The sequence below is a fragment of the Clytia hemisphaerica genome, unplaced genomic scaffold, assembly GCF_902728285.1.
Source record: "Clytia hemisphaerica strain Z4C2 unplaced genomic scaffold, Clytia hemisphaerica genome assembly, whole genome shotgun sequence".
In the NCBI taxonomy this organism is placed as follows: domain Eukaryota; kingdom Metazoa; phylum Cnidaria; class Hydrozoa; order Leptothecata; family Clytiidae; genus Clytia; species Clytia hemisphaerica.
This window is the reverse complement of record NW_027103985.1, coordinates 126,161-143,234: the sequence shown is the minus strand read 5'-3', so window position 1 is coordinate 143,234 and position 17,074 is coordinate 126,161. Positions and strand designations below refer to the sequence as shown.

Sequence of the window (17,074 nt, the reverse complement as noted above, 5' to 3'; positions counted from 1 at the left end):
CCAATACAGTGTATTTCAATGATCTTACTGTATCATTCATAAGCCCAAGCCCGCATAATCCCTTGAGTACTGGGAAAAATGTCTTTTCATGCAAAATGACAAAAGTAATTATAAAAATGAACTAAATGAAAATATCTAATACAAAATATGATTTAAAAACAATATAAAAATTAACGCCAACTCGAAAATTGTGAACCAGATCTAAAAAAAAGAATAATAACATTGATATTTTCAACAAACCAAAGCCCATAGGAAAACGATACCATAGGTGCCTGGGAGACGCCCTTCACGTAATTTAATTTAAAAATAGTCTAAAATCTATTGGGCTCTTCCAGAAATCTTTTGTATTTGTACATGAGGGGGGGGGGTGGAGGACAGAACATTTTTTTGAAATTTACCCCCGGACACTGTGAATTTTGACCCCCGGATAACACCCTCTCTCACCCCCCCCCTCCCCGGAAAAGCATCAGTTGACCCCCGGACATTCAAAATTACCCCTAAACAGAGCAAGTTTGCCCAAAAAAACAAGGCAGATTTTGCAGATTTTTCATTACCTCGGACAAAATATCCACCCCCATGTACATGTATTTTCTGCAAGAGCCCATTCCAATTCAGAGTTTTCATAAAATAGATTCAATTCAGAATTTTTCCAACCAACCGGTGGACTGACATGGAGATAATTATTCCAGCTTTAAGGTCCATCAACGGATTAGAATAGGTGGATTAAGAACTCATAGAAAACACTCCTCGTTAGGTTATCAAACTTTTTTACGAGTTTGCTAGCAATTAAAACTTGATAAGTTTTAAAAAGTTGTAAAAAATCATTACTTTCAACATTTTCATTGGTCATTACGTATCACGTGGTACATTTTAAATAAGAAAATGCACTTTTTTAGCCCTTTCTATCCAATGCAGAAATTAGCCAAATAATTTGAAATTTATTTTCCTAATTCTAAATACAGTCTTCTTTCACCAGTATGCAACCCATTCGTGACCCATCGATAGTTTCTTAGTTATAGACCATACGTTAATTTTCACTTATCTGAAGATTGCCATTGACAAAAGATTAAAAATTTACATTAAAACTGGTCTAGCGTTTGTTGATGCTAAAACTTAAGTGCAGGATTTAAAATATTTGCAAAATCATCAAAATTGATCGAATCATAGGACAAATTCGTTTTCGAAACTGTATAAATTGGAAAATTGTTCTTATAAAAACAATGAAAAAACTAAACGAGGAGTGCGCAGAGTCATTTACAGATTTTTCTTGTAACAATGAGAAGACAATGGATCTCTCTTGGGAGCAACGAGAGAAGTTAATCCACCTATTCTAATCCGTTGGGTCCATGGTAAGGTTGATTATCAATTATTAAGATTGTTGACATAAATCTTTTTGAGGAAGGGTAAGGAACTTACGGTGAAGTACTAGAGTTTCCACTTGCTTGTTGATTGATGCTACCAAAGGATGTGGCGCCGCTCTGCTGTCCACCAAAAGTGGGTGCGTTTCCAGACTGGTTCGCCAGACTTCCGAATGAAGCACCGCCGCTTCCACCGAATACCGCTGAATTGGAACCAAATGTGGAACCTCCACCCATATTGGCTGTTGAACCGAATGTAGGTGCGTTTGCACCGAATGTTGGTTTAGGCGGACTTCCGCCGAACGTGGGTCCACTTCCAAATACTGGCGCCGCTCCAAAACCACCTCCTGATGGAGATCCAAACGTTGGTGCACTACCAAAAGCTGGGGTCCCGCCAAAAGCGGCTGAAAGATAATGAGATAATTACATGCATAAAACCTTAGAAAAAAAACACACAATTTACTTGTATTTGAAGTTTCATGTTGTAACAATCTTCAGCTGTATAAAACTGAATGAACAGGAATGAACAAGTTTCATTTTTTGAAAAATTACTCGTCGTGAAATGAAAATCACATTGAATGCGAAGAAAATTTACCTTGTGTAGAGCCGAAAGACCCACTGCCACTATTTCCACCACCGAATGTACTGTTAGAGTTTTGAGGGCTGCTTAGTCCAGCACCAAATCCCTTTGAAAAGCTTCCTCCACCTGATTGGCCAGATTGACCAGATTGCTAATTGAGAATAAACACGGATAATGAAAAGTTAACTTTCTACCATTGATAAAAAATATAAATGAGTCCATTGTAGAAATCCTCAGGCTCAAAAGTTTGTTCATAAAAAACGAGTATGGACTGAATTCAAAATACGGCCAATACTTCTCAGCAGGAAGTAAATATACCTTCAAGAAGTATATAAGTATATAAGTTCCATTGATGAATGCAAGGAAAACCCCACAAAGTCAATTTTAGCGGGTAGATAAAAAGGAATTAGTTTGGCCCAAACAAATCTCGACTTTAGGTGAAAGATACAAAATGAAAGAGTGAATAAAACATACAGTTCCAAAGGTGGATGTTGTTGATCCTCCGAACCACAAATTGGATGCTGAAAAGAAAACGAATACATCATAACCGTGTTGAACATTAATTAACAAAACTAACATCAGTCCATATTGACTGGTGAAAGTGAAGTTTCGATAAAATTCAGAATGGTTTCAGTTCATTGTGTTGTGACGCACCCGATGAACAACAAACATTTTCAAGGGAGGGAACTGGTAGAAAAACAAAAGAATATCAACTTACATGTGTTTGCGACATTTGCAGCAGGAGTGCTACCAAATGGATTTTTGTTCGGATCATTGATTGGTTTTCCACCAAGTCCAAAACCTAGGATGAAACCCCAAAACAATTTCTGATTACGCTACTGGTAAGATGAGTTGGTCCCTATCGGGTATTGGGCATGAAGAGGATGCCTACCACCAAAAAAATCACAAATTCTGATATCGATGATTATGATCATTAAACAAATACAGCAAACTGACCATTTGATACTAGCTTATTTCTTCCTCAAAGGTACAAAAAAGAAGCTGTGAAAATAGAATATTTACCTCCACCAAATCCACCAGAACTCGAAGCACCAGAAGATTCTTGATTCGATTTGTTCGTTGAGCCGAATCCTCCACTTGCAGAAGCGCCACCGAATGGTGAGTTTGATGCAGTTGTGCTACCAAACAATCCACCACCGGACGTAGAAGTGGTTGTAGACGTGCTTCCAAATAAACCTGTTGATGCAGTTGCCTTCGCTGCATTACCAAAAAGCCCACCAGAAGATGCGGGCGAGCTACCAAAAAGTCCTCCAGATGTTGTTGAAGTGGCTGTAGTTGAACTTCCGAAAAGTCCTCCAGAGCTTGAAGAGCTAGAAGTGGTGCTGCCAAAAAGACCTCCTGAGCTAGAAGAGGTGGTCGCCGAACTTCCAAAAAGCCCACCAGAGCTTGATGAGGGTGTAGCTGTGCTTCCAAATAAACCACTTGAACTTTTGGTTGTCGAGGAGCCAAACATACCTCCTGCGGAGCTTGATGTCGTTGTCGCTGTTGAGTTGCCAAACAGACCTCCTCCATTGCTGCTGCTTGTGGTTGCAGAAGCAGTTCCAAAAGGACTTTCCTTTGCACTTAAACCACCAAAGAAAGATCCAGAAGAGGTTGTTGTCGTGATTGTACTGCTTCCGAAGAGACCTCCGGATGAGCTTCTAGAAGTACTGCCAAATAGTCCTCCTGTCGCCGTGTTTGTGGTAGCTGAACTTCCAAAGAGGCCTTCAGATGGTTTGGTAGATGACTCTAAAGTAGTGGCTTTTGTTGTTGGTGTACCAAATAGGCCACCGCTGGTCGATGTAGATGTCGTAGATCCAAATAGTCCCCCAGTGGAACTGGTAGACGTAGCCACAGTGGTGCTTGTTTCTGATGATTTTAGAGTGAAGCCAGCTGTAGATGTACTTGAAGTTGATGCACCAAACGAAAAACCAGTTGTTGTTGACGACGATGTGGCTTCAGACTTTGGTGTTCCAAACAATCCACCACTCGTCGAGGTGGCAGGTATCGTGGTTGATTTACCAAAACTAAAAGCTCCTCCTGTTGTTGAAGTTGAATTGGTACCAAGTTGGAAAGTTGATGTCGGATCTGCTGCAGTAGATGGTTTGGCGATTACAGGGCTTGTTGAAGAAGTCGGTGGTGCAGATGAAAAAGGTGGTGCAGATGAAACAGTTGCTGGACTTGAACCGAACAACCCTCCAGTCTTTGGTGTACCAAATAGTCCGCCTGTAGGTGCAAACAAACCTCCTGGCGTGCTCGTTATTTCTTCGGCTTTCGATTCTCCTGAAATTGAAGTTGCCACACTACCGAATAATCCTCCAGGACTTGGTTTCACTTGAGCTGTCGCAGGCGGTTTGCTACCAAACAATGAAGACACACTTGGACTTGACACTACAGTAGCAGCCGGTTTCTGATCACTGGCAACAGATGGAATGTTTGAAGAGGGAGGAGCACCAAATAACGAAGGCGTGGTTGCGTTGGAGTTTGGTGCTGCGAAAGATGTAGATGCAGAGCTACCAGCACCAAAGCCGAAACTTGAACTTGATGTAGCTGCGACAGAAGATTTTGAAGCAAATGTTGCAGACATTGAAGGCAAACTGGCTGAAGTTGTAACGGCTGACGGTTGAGAATCTTCCTTGCTTAATGATGGAGTGAGTGAAAAAGCCGGTTTGCTGGATGAAGCAGTGGTAGTGGTATTGGATGATACACCAAAGCCTTTAAAAGAACTCTCATTCTTCGGTTGTGAAGGTGCAGCAGATGACGCAGGAGTTCCGAAAGAGAATCCTCCTGCTGGTTTAGTGTTTCCGAATCCAGTGGAAGTTTGCTGCTGACCGAATCCACCAAATGATGTCAGTGATTTCGCTGGTGAATCAGTTGTTGGTTTAGGTGCAATACCACCAAAGCTTAATGGTTTGGATGAACTCTCAACTGGTTGCTGTGATTGGTTTTGAGGAACAAATCCTTTGAAAGAGCTGCTTGATGAGAAGACAGGCTCTTTATCCTTTTGAGCAGACATTGCAGATGTTTGTCCGAACAAATTCTTTGTGATACTTGGAGCACGATCAGGGGTTGCCAACTCTGGGGGCTGGTGTCTGAGGACTTGCGGAACAACAGGTGTTACAGGAGTGTTCTCTGGAGCCTTTGGTAACAATGGTGTGGCCTTCGGAGTAAAAGCTGACGAGGATTGTTGTTCTCGAAGCTTCTGAGCAGCTGCTTTTGCATAATTTCCTTCTTCAGAGAGTGTTTGCATCTTGTTTGTGAAGGCCCCATCTGATTTCGGAGAAAAGAAACTTTGGTCGACTGCCGGTGTTGATGTAGCCTTTGGATTCAACTTATTATGAGGAGTCGGTAAAACAGAACTTGAACTGCTTGCGAGGGAGATATCAGGGTAGGAATACTGTTTCGATTTGCGAACTGGTGTATTTCCACGTCGACTAAGCATCTCTCTTAATTGGTTCATTTTCATTGTCGAGTCTTTGGAACTGGTAACGGTAGTTGAAGATGTAGAATTCTTCTCGGACATTTGAGAGTTGAGTCTTGTCGTGTTCATGGTGATTAAATGGGACTCTTCACTTTCTAAAGAGATGCCTTTGATACGGTTAGACAGATTATTTGTGATCTTCTCGATAGCTTCAATGGTTTTGTAGATCTGTTGATTCTGGTGAGCCCCTGGTGCACGCTTCTGGCGATTCTTGTTCATTCTGATCTGGTTTTCTTCCCATTCTGTATCTAATGCAACATTGATTTCACCTAATAGATTCTCCAAATGGTTTGTTTGGGCTCTCAACTCCTTTCGTTGTCTGGCAGACACGGGATCGAGTTGTCGGGACTTCAAAACATTGGTGTACCTCCTATCCTCAGTTTTCTCTTTCCTCAGTAACGCCTCATCGATGTTTTGGAAATTGGATAGAACACCGTTTCTCAGCTCTTTACTCTCAGTTTTATTTTCTTCCATGTTTGTCTTGTATTCGTCAATATGTGCGGAGAAGCTATTGATGCCGTTGGTGAGTGATTCCATCTCTTCTTGGGAGCCAATCAGGTCCTTTCGTTCAGTGACAGAACTAAAGGCTTTGGTGAACGCTTCTAGCTCTTCATTGAAGCTGTTGATCTCCTCGTTAATGTGGTTCTGAAGAGCTGTGTCCAGTTTTTCAGTCTGCGAAAGAATGTCTTGTTCGCGTTTCTGGTGGATACCTCCAGCCACTGGTTGGTGCAATAAAGGCGTGGCTTGGTATGCGGGCGGTGGAGCCATCTTATTTGGTGGTATGACTGGACTTGGAATGCGATTATCTATAAATGGAAAAAAGTTTTGTTAAGTCCTTTTTTAGTTGGGAATAGACTACAGAAAATATAAAATTTTATCGAGATCAATACTTAGGGGGAAGCTTTTTAGCGAAGGTAAAATTAGTGTCGGCTAAGACATGTACTTTTTGACTTTTGCATTTAACAAAGTTTAACCGTTACAATAATGGTATTGATATATAAAATCTCGTTTTAAAGGTCGATGTAAAATGTTGGATTGGGTATAAGAGCAAACCTGGAACAGGAGCGAATGAAGGTATAACTGGGGCAGGTGCTTGCTTTGGGATTTGAGGTGTTTGAACGAAAGCTGTTGCAGCAATCGGCTGTGGTTGAGTCGGGAAAGGTTTGCTTGAAATGGACACCACAAGTTGTTGTGGTGACGCAAAGAGGTTCTTGTTCATTGAAGGAACTGGTGATTCTGTCTGAGTTCCACCAAACATTGGTTTGACTGGAGTGGTACTGGGGAATGCAGCTGTTGGTTTAGGCTGGATAACATCAGGTGCTGGGTTACTGCTGAACATCGGTTTTGGTGGGTTTGTACTTTGAAGTGGCGGATGTTTGAGCGGTGTAGTGTTTGATTGTGCACCAAAGCTGAATGAGGTACTTTTTGTGGCTGCTGCTGGTATTAGAGGTTGAGAAGTTTCTGATGGTAGTTGAGACCCTAGTTGTGTTGGTTTTGGTGCCCCGAATGCTGTAAGTTGAGTTTGACCGAACATTGGTTTTGTGGTTGGTGCAGCAGAGGATGTGGAAGGTTGGCCGAAAAGTGACTTTGGTGGTGGCGCTGCTTGAGTTGAAGGTGTTACCACTGTTGACTGGCCAAACAAAGGTTTTGCGGTCTCGCTGGTTGTGTTTTCAGTTGGTTTTTGTCCAAAGATTGAAGGTGCCGCTGTTTGTCCAAACAGAGACTTTGCAGGTTCGCTTGATTTTGGTTGGAATGCTTTGTCATCGGGCTTTTGACCAAACATTGAAGGTACTGGCTGTTGTTGAGCGGTTGTACCTCCGAAAGAAAAAGCAGGTTTTGCTCCCCCTGAAGGTAAGGAGAAGCTTGATTGTGTTGAAGCTGGTGTGGCACCGAGTGTGAAGGTTGAACTGGATGATGGTGCTGTGTTTGACGAAGCTGATGTAGTTGCACCAAAACTGAAAGGTTTACTGCTTGAGCTTGTAGTTGAACCAAATGTAAACCCTTGGCTCGATGAAGCTGTTTTATTGGCACCTAATGCAAAAGAAGGTGCTCCACCGCCGACAGAAGACTGTTGTTGGCTAAAGCTTGGAGTTGCGGCACTACTGCCTCCAAACAACGGTTTTGGAGCAGAAGATTCTTGGCCCCGTCTGGGTTCACCGGAAGGTAAGGGTGTTGGGGGGACAATGAAATCATGTTTGATGTCAGGAAACTTATTGATCATTTGATAAGTGCATAGTATACCATCTGTGTTCAGCATACAAAAGATGGGAGCTGGTGGTAACTCACGGTCATCTGAAAGAGTGTAAAGATCAGTGGTTAAATAGTCATAAGGATGAAAGTAAAAAGGATGCATACAAATAATGCTTATTGAAATAATAGATTTCAAAGGATGAATTGCATGAAAATATAGTAGAGTCACCATAACTCGAACACGCACAGGGAACACAAATTTGTCGGGTTGTGAAACTTTCGAGTTATAAAGTAAGGTTTATAAGGCTTTGTTAACTGAAGGAGACATGAAACTTGCTCGATTTAAGAAGACATTCGAACTAACAGAGGTTCGAGTTAAAGAGGCTCCACTGTACGAAACTATGAACATGGGTGTAATATTTTCATCTCTACGATTTTGTCAAATAAGTTGAGCTTACCAACTTTAATAGTCAGTGTAGAATTCAATGAAATTTGACAACCAACAGGATAAGTGTCATTATTGTCAGCATTCAAGGGACACTCGGCACGCTCTATGTCTTGCAAACCCCAACGATGCCACTGAAATAATAAAATGATAAATAAAGGCTCTTATAACAAAAATGATAGGATAGAGAGGATATATATCATCAGAGGATACATTATATAGAGGTCTGAAATTTGATGAGTTGTTCCTAGGCTGATTTGAAAACGATTTTTTAACCTTCAAAATCAATTTTTCATAAATTTTATGACTTCAGTACTCTTTATAATAAAGTTTTTTTATTACCAAGCATGGGCATATTATATACCGTTGATAGAAAATTCAAATTCAATGCTGACGTCGTCAAAGATAGTGAATTAGGGGGTTGACTCCCTTGAAATATTATTTTCAAATGATCCAAGGAACGACTCCATCAAATTTCTGAGACCTCTACCTCTTTTTCTCATAAGAGCACCGACTTATAACTTTTTTAACAAAAAGAATTAATTTTTAGGAAAATATTCAAACTATAATCATTGCAGTGTTATTTGAGACAGGGGAATTCCCTTCCATTTATCATTTCCTGAAAAACAAAGTGCTTACCGTTTCACCAAGTTTTCCAACAGTTGCAGCTTCCATTGCGTTACTGGCCAATGAGACTAACACATTCCTGAAAACAAATAAATATTGCTTTATAGCAACAACAACAACAACAAGGTAAATGCTGAATGGACCTACATACTGGTGAATAGTACTATAGTTACTTACTTAGGTACCTAATAAACGGACCCTCCCTTTGTCTCACTACTTCTTCTTGCAGCCACTTTTAGCTTTAGTTGTTTTCATTTTATTAGGTATTTTTAATAACTTTTTATTTTCAATATCATGATAATGTACGTTAGCGTATTATGTGATCACTTAATAGAACTAGAACTAGAACTGTTAACTTATTGATTTTTTCCAACCCCAATATCTTCAACGTCGTAAGAAGAGTCCCTGGTTTTGCTCTAAATCCTAAATAGCCTGGTTTTAGTCTATAGTTACCTTATTTGAAAGTTATTCCCATCTCCACCCCCCCACTTCATTGATCGTACGAGTTGTCTAAATGGACCATATATAATAAATTAATAGATCGCAAGTCCAATCCAGTCAGGTCTGATATCTTGATCCTTACCATTGAGTGATGTGTGAGAAATAATAGCAAAGTTTTCTCCCTTCTTCAAATCCAAAATAAATATCATCCAACATTGTGTACGTAGCTGGTCCATCTTTCTAGAAGTATCAAATCATAGGCATTTTCAATGCATTGTAATGGAATTTTGCAACCTCGGATGTACAAGATTAAATTGAGGTTCTGAGAAATTAGAAAAGTTAAATGACTGAAATCTTTTCTCCATTGAAAAAAGGAACTTTATCATCAGGAAATTTACACAATATCTGAAAGATTCGAGTGTTTTTCAAATGTTATGATTAACAAAAGGCCACAAAATAAAATTAAATCGAAGCATTTTATTTATAACAGAAATTGATTTTTTAAAGTGACTGACCTTTACATGTCACAAAAAATCGCTCTTCTAGGGAAAGAGAAAAGAATCGACATGTGCTTTTTAAAATATTTTGAATTTGTGACCAAAAATTTGTAAATATTCTATTTTTGTAGAATTTTGAGGGGATTACAGTGACCAATGGTTTCCCTCCTTTTATTGATAAAGACAACCTGTTTAACTAGAATAATTCCTAGCCACCAGAAATCCATGGTAATTTCTATTTACCTTTGTTGCGACCATAACAACGCTGGGAATTTCACCAGTTTCTTGCGGAATGTTAAAAACTCCGATAAACAGATATGAGGAAATCCAATGCAATCCTCCAACTAAAAATAATAAGGTCGGAAAATCAAACACATAAATAGCAACGATTTTAGAGATTGGTAGAAAATGATACATTTCAGTAGTGAATAACTGAACAGGATAAATTTTCACGTACTAGACTTTTTTAGCGATTCGAGAACCTGAAATTTTGGCATATAAATTTCTTTAAATTGACTTCTTCTTCTTTTATTCACTTTCTTTCATTTTAAAAGGTTTTGCCTGATAGTTGATTTTAATAAATTTTTTGGGAAGACCAATTTTTGCAGAAATAAACAAATTTCGCATACATCGCAAGAATTGATCTACGCGAAATTTAATCCACTCAAATTAAAACAATATCAAAAGGTATCAATGCTGACATCCTCTCATCTCTCGTTTAATATTTTTTCTTCACATTTTCTCAAAAGCAAGACATAAATGAAGAAAATAGCTCTTCTTAGTCGGGTAGCCATGTACTTAGAATATTAATGTCTTTACCACTTTTAGATTCACCATCGTCAAAGGTCGGAGATGGTGTTGCTTTCTTCTCAGTTGCCAATGTCTGAAGAAAGAAAGAAACATAGTCACAGTCATATGTCTCTGTATGTCTTTATAATTGTCACTACCTTTACTGATACACTAGCATTTACTTTGAAAAAAAAATTGAAATTATGAAAAATTGTATGACTATAAGACAGTAATTGGATACAGAATGAGAGGGACACAAAAAGGTAATTTTTACAAATATACACCTTGTCATATTGAATGATTCGACCATCTGCGTAACCAAAAGCAATTTGCTTTCCTTTTGGACTCCAACAGACTTTAATAAAAGAAAGGTAGTGAACAAGTTAAATCATCCCACTAATACTTACTAAGTCCTTTTGAGTTCAACCCCATTTGGTGAAATCTGTATGTTACCTTTTAGCATGCTTTACAAAACTTTAAAGGCCTTTAAAATTCAGAAAAAAAAGGAAATTTTACGAGAAATCGCTATTCAGAATATTGACCAGAAATGTAACTTTTTCTCTTACTTGAAGTGATATTGTGTCCTTCTTTGCTTGTAGAAGTAGTTTTAATGGTATTATTAGCATCCAACTCAAGTGTATGTACTTTTCCATTCGACAAGCAAACGGCTATGAGATTACTATGCTCTGGATGGCAGCATAGCTTTCTAGCATAAAGATCTGTAAGGTGGAAAAAAACAGTCACTAAACAAAACACTTTGGATTGGTGTAGCTTTAATAAATAAATACACAAATAAAAAATTTAGATCAGACATGTTTTGACGCTTCAACTCCTTCTAAAAACTATGATTATGTCTACTTCTGATACCTATTGAAATAGAACAAACCTGATGTTGTGCCAAGACAAGTGCTTGTGAAAATTGCTTTGGACTTATCCTAAAAAGCAAAGAAAAAAAGAAAATCAAAAGATCTAACACTAACAGTAACAACTAAAAATCATATCATCACAATTTAATTATCATGAATCAAAATTAAATTTCAAGAAATTACTTTCACTGAAACTACTTGCATTTTTCTGACGACAGACGCAAAATGGTTTCGGCTATCCGAAGAAACTCTACCTCTCAAAAAGAACTGAAAAAATTTCTTTAGTATGGATATTACCGGTAAGCCAACTATTTTGGTATCAATGAGCCCAAGAATCAGACTTCCATTTTCTTTGTAAACAAGCCACAGACAACTGTCATCATTATTCAAAGCAAGGTGTGTGACCTCAACTCCCAAACGAATTTTGACCAGAGGAAACTCAGTGACTAAAAAAGATCAAAGTAGGATGGACATTTTAAAATGAGTTATTTTTTTTTTTTACTTTGTATTGAGCCAGACAAGGCTTGCGTATTGCTGAAGCTTCAAAATTTCAAAACATCAGCAAAAAACTTTGACAATTTCACTCATTTCTTATCAAGTCCGGAAAGCTGCATTTATTAGTTTCAACGTAGAATCACAAGACCTTGAAATCCATGATTTTTTTTGATAAAGTTCTTTCAAACGAGCAAAGAGATGTACAAAAACAAATTCTGACAAATTTCCAGCTTTCATAGATTTCATTACATAATAAAAGAAAATGGGATTTCCCCTAAATCTGTATAATTTGGTTTTTCATTTAGATTGTGAAAATCAAAGAACTTATTATTTCAAAGTTCAAAGACCAATATTAAAATCAATTAAAGTTTGATCAGTTTATGAAAAATTTAAAAGTGAATAAAGTAACTTACTTGCTTCGTTGACATTGACATCTCCTTGTGAAACAATCTTCTCGATTGTACTGATTGATACAACTTTGATATCTTTAAAATAAAAAAGCAACTAATCAAATTTTGTATCAACCTTTTTATTTGCTTTAAACCTTTATCAATAACTTTCCACTCGGTATACTTTATATTCCAGATTACAATTAATTTAGTTTTGAGAACTTTTCCAGCTTCCTGGCTATTGTATCAGGTGCTTCCTTAAGTGCACAAGCAAGTTTCTCGGTACAAGTTATAATTAAGATTTTCACTATAATCTTTTTTCAGAACTGGACGAAAGGAATGCAAACGTTTTTCATTCATTCAAAAGTTTATATTATTTAGTCCTTTACCTTTCTAAAAACGAAAAGCTTTAATAATTAGTTTTCTAAGAGTCTTGATTTAGAATTGTACACTTTTTTTTGAAAGACTCTGTAGATTACCAAGAAATGGATATCCAAGAATATAAATAAAGAAGATCTTGTTAATCAAAACTTTATCACATCTTCCTGCATCCTTGACAACAAAATTTTGAAACTAACCAAGCTAAAGTGAGATTAAAAGGAAATGATCTTGACTCACCAGTTTTGTTGGAAACCGCATAGATCAATCCATGTTTACTTGAAACTGCAACATGACTTAGTTCCTCATTCAAATCTTCAACAGGATTTCCAATCTTCAATCTACACATTTGTTGGAAACCAAATCCCTGAAAAATAATGATAAACTGATAACCTTTCTTGTAAGCAAAATAGGCTTTTTTGATACTTTTTCAATGTGTATAAAATAAAAAATTACTAAGGTCTTATCAAACATTTTAACGATAAGAGCTATTTGAAAGTTTAAAGATATTAATTTTGAAGATAATAAAGGAGGTACAAATGCTGACAAAGTAGAATAAACATAAATCATTTCTCAAAATTTGTGCTCGTACGAGGCCTAAACTCTTTTTTTTTTCTAAAATTTTGTAAGCAAATGAATAAGTCCTTTTATCAGGTCCAGTTAAAATTACACAAAAATAACAAAACGAGAAGGTCATGAAAAATAAGGATAGGACAGAGATAATCTGCTAAACTTTTTCAATGAAATCATAACATTACAAGCTCACCTTTACATCCACTTCAGGAATGAAATCCCCCATCATATATTGAGGCTTCTCTTAATATTTTTCAACAATATTCTTACTATTAAACTAAAGAAAGAAGAAAACAGTTAGGGCTTTTAATTTCCATTTATTTTATAACAAAAATCGTATAAAACACAGCATAGATGTCTTTCATTTTTGTAAACTTTGAGTGAATTAAACTTTCAGACCTTAACATTTTCAGTCGCAAAAAAAAAAATTCAAAAGTTTCACACTGACATCTTGTGTCAGCAAGACCTTGGTTAATGGGAAGGTATTGACAATGGTAACTACGATAGGTCAGGCAGACAGATAAAAAAATTCACTCCATTAAGAATTAGTGAATAAGGCTGAACCTGTGTCGTGGGAGAAGCCTTTCTTCTTTTAGAGCAATATAAAAAAAGAATAAGAAGACAAACACAAAAATCAAAGGTATATGGTTTAATGCGGGTAAATGCTGTTAAGCCCATCAATACAGCACCAAAAACAGGGTTGCGATCAACCTGCACCTTTAGGTGAAAAGTTCAAGTGTTTTAATGCTGTTAAGCCCATCATTACAGCACCAAAAACAGGGTTGCGATCAACCTGCACCTTTAGGTGAAAAGTTCACAGACAATATGGTCGCCAGTCATCCTATATTTAGGGGGGGATGTTATTTTGAAAAAATGGCATAAACTCTTAGCCCATTTGTCAAAAGTTGCCTTTGGGTATAAAAAGAAGAAAAAATCATGTTAAAACCTGGTGGCTCTTTTTTCAAGGTTGCCACGGGCAGGGTGCCACCGCCACTTCACCAGCAAAATTGAAATTTCAAAAAATTTCAAAACATAGTGAAGTGACCCCTCATTTGAAAGGTATTTTCATGCTGATTAAGAAGATCAATATGATGAGGTTGAGTAGCACTGTCACAAAAAGTAATTACACAAAGTTGACGAAATTTTGAGGATTTTGCTAAAAACGCAATTTTTTGACCGTTCTTCTTAAGTTACTTCTTGTCAGAGTGTTTTTTACCATTACAAACATGATTTCCTTAATCAGCATGAAAATACCTTTCAAATGAGGGGTCACTTCACTATGTTTTGAAAATTTTTGAAATTTCGATTTTGCTGGCGGAGTGGCGGTGGCACCCAACCCGTGGCAACCTTGAAAAAAGTGCCACAGGATTTTTACATGATTTTTTCTTCTTTTTATACCCAAAGGCAACTTTTGACAAATGGGCTTAAAAAATTATTCCAAACATCCCCCCCTAATATTACTCAAACAACTGCAGACACCTATCCCATGTTTGAAATGTGGTCACTTGAATGTAAATGGTCTTTTCCACAAACTCGAAGATGTGAGAATTCTTTTAAGAGAAAGTAACTTTGACTTATTTGCAATCACAGAGACTCACTTAAACGAAACTGAGCATGATGATGATGATCTAAAAATTGACAATTATCTCTTCTATTGGAGAGACAGAAAAGCTAACAACAGTTGGGGTGGCGTCCTCGTCTATTACAAAAGAGACCTTGTGGTAGATGAAATTGAAATCGATACAAAGATCGAGTCGATTTGGATAGAAGGAACTATTAACTCTCAAAAATACCTTCTGGGTTGTATTTATCGTCCTCCGAATATGAAAAAGTTTCTTCAAAGTTTTACACTAATTCTGAATCGTTTTAACCATCGATCAAATATATTTCTTCTTGGTGACTTCAACATTGACATGTCCGAATATAACAATAAACTAACGAAAGACTTTAACCAAGTTCTTGCTGAACATTCTTTGACGAACGTTATAATGAAAATTACTCGAATCACTGCAACCTCAAAGACACTTATTGATCTGGCCATTACATCGAACCCAGATAAAGTTTTAAAAAAAGAAACATATGCAATGGGGCTTTCTGATTTCTTATTGAATCTACAGCGTACAAGTTCACCACCAAAATTGATTTCTGTTAGAAATTACAAGGACATTGATAACGCCAAACTTAACAAGGACCTGGAAACCTGTCCATGGCATATTATTTCTATGTTTGACGACCCAGACGACTCGTTATGAGCATCTTTTTCTCCTCTCACATTACAACTAGGAAAGTGAGAGTTCGAAACAACAATCAACCCTGGATGAATGGTGATGTACGTAAAGCTATAAATGACCGCTTCAAACTATTAAATAAAGCAAGACAAACCCCACGAAATTCCAAAGAATGGAAGGACTACAAAAGAGCCAAAAACAAATGCACCAACTTGATAAGAGCCACTAAAGTAAATTACTGGAGAGAGAAATTTGTGACATGCGAGTCCTCAAAATCATTCTGGTCGCTTGTAAAAAAATTCAAAGGGAAATCAAATAACCGAAACATTGGTCCCTTAAAAAATGAAAATTATACCATTGTTACTGATGACACTGATAAAGCAAAAACAATGAATAAATTCTTTTCTAATATTGGAAAACAACTTGCAACACCTCCACAGACTGACGAACATGGATCTTTGAACTCGTACATTTATCGAGTGACCCCTACTATATCTACAATCCAATTCTCAAAAGAACTTCTTCAAAAATCGTTCAAAGCAGCTGTAAAAATTGGAAAAGCCGGGAGTCCTGATAACATCACCGCTAAGGACCTATCTTTGAACCCAAAAGCCTCAGTTGAGGGTTTACAGTACGTTGTCAAATGTAGTTTATCGTCTGGTACTTTTCCAACTCAATGGAAAACTTCTAAAGTATCTGCAGTCTTCAAGAAAGGCTCTAAATCGGATTGTTCAAATTACAGGCCGATATCATTACTCCCAAGTAAAATTGTTGAACATCTTGTCTGCTCACAATTAACTGACCATCTCAGAGAGCATTGTCTCGAATCCGAACACCAGTGGGGCTTTAGACCGAATCGATCGACCGATGACATCCTACTCTATATGACCGAGAAGTGGAGAAAAGCCATCGACTCCCGCCAATCAGTTGGTACCTTGTACATAGATTTTTGAAAGGCATTTGATAGCGTATCCCACCCAATTCTACTAAAAAAGCTAAGCACTTCAGGGGTATCAGGTGACTTTTTAACCTATCTTGAGAGTTATTTGTCGAATCGTAAGCAATTCACTGTTATCAATGGAGTCAACTCAGATTGTACTGATGTGGAATTCGGAGTACCGCAAGGGTCACTTATCGGCCCACAGTGCTTTTCAGTTAATGTTAACGACATGAGTGAAAGCATTGATTGTGATCTAGATCAGTTAGCTGACAACTCAACAGCGTACACATCAGATCCACATAGCGATATTGTCATCAAAAACCTTCAAAGAAGTGCCCATCAACTTGAATCGTTTGCCAAGAAAAATTTGTTAACCATCCACCCTGACAAATGCAAAGTTATGCTTATGTCGAAAAATCGCTTTGTTGGTCCTCTTCAAAATATAACTATTTGTCATAAAAATGTTGAGATAATAAACTCAACAAAATGTCTTGGAGTTACAATCGATGACGAATTGAAATGGGATGTTCATGTGCTCAAAAAATTAATAAAAGTTTTGGTGTCAAAGTCAAGAAGCTATACCAAATGAGAGGGATGCCAAAGTCTACCCTTTCAACCATCTATTTTCAAGGAATATTACCATCCGTCCTGTATGCTATTTTGATTTGGGGAAATTGTTCCAATGCCTTACTATCAAGCATTGAAAAAGTTCATATAAGAGCTGCCCGCTTCATTCAGCGGATAAAGAAATCAGTCCCAGATATCTATGTTCTGTCACAGGCCAAATGGAAGGAAAT

The 17,074-nt window shown here is 37.5% G+C and overlaps 2 protein-coding genes across 2 annotated transcripts in view; both read right to left on the bottom strand.

Annotated features, from left to right (window-relative positions):
* Nucleotides 1-17,074, bottom strand: part of LOC136811085 (homeobox protein GBX-2-like) — a 137,075-nt gene that overhangs the window by 23,735 nt on the left and 96,266 nt on the right. The window lies entirely within an intron of this gene.
* On the bottom strand, nt 68-13,385 carry LOC136811065 (nuclear pore complex protein Nup214-like). Its single transcript, XM_067067664.1, has 19 exons — nt 13,303-13,385; nt 12,777-12,903; nt 12,183-12,254; nt 11,572-11,720; nt 11,295-11,343; nt 10,975-11,127; nt 10,693-10,763; nt 10,439-10,502; nt 9,863-9,963; nt 9,265-9,362; nt 8,694-8,760; nt 8,068-8,188; nt 6,473-7,711; nt 2,962-6,225; nt 2,657-2,740; nt 2,413-2,459; nt 1,954-2,089; nt 1,417-1,762; nt 68-201 (listed from the first exon to the last, which is right to left on the bottom strand). The coding sequence occupies exons 1-19, from the start codon at nt 13,336-13,338 to the stop codon at nt 171-173; spliced, it is 6,255 nt and encodes a 2,084-aa protein (XP_066923765.1). The 5' UTR covers nt 13,339-13,385; the 3' UTR covers nt 68-170.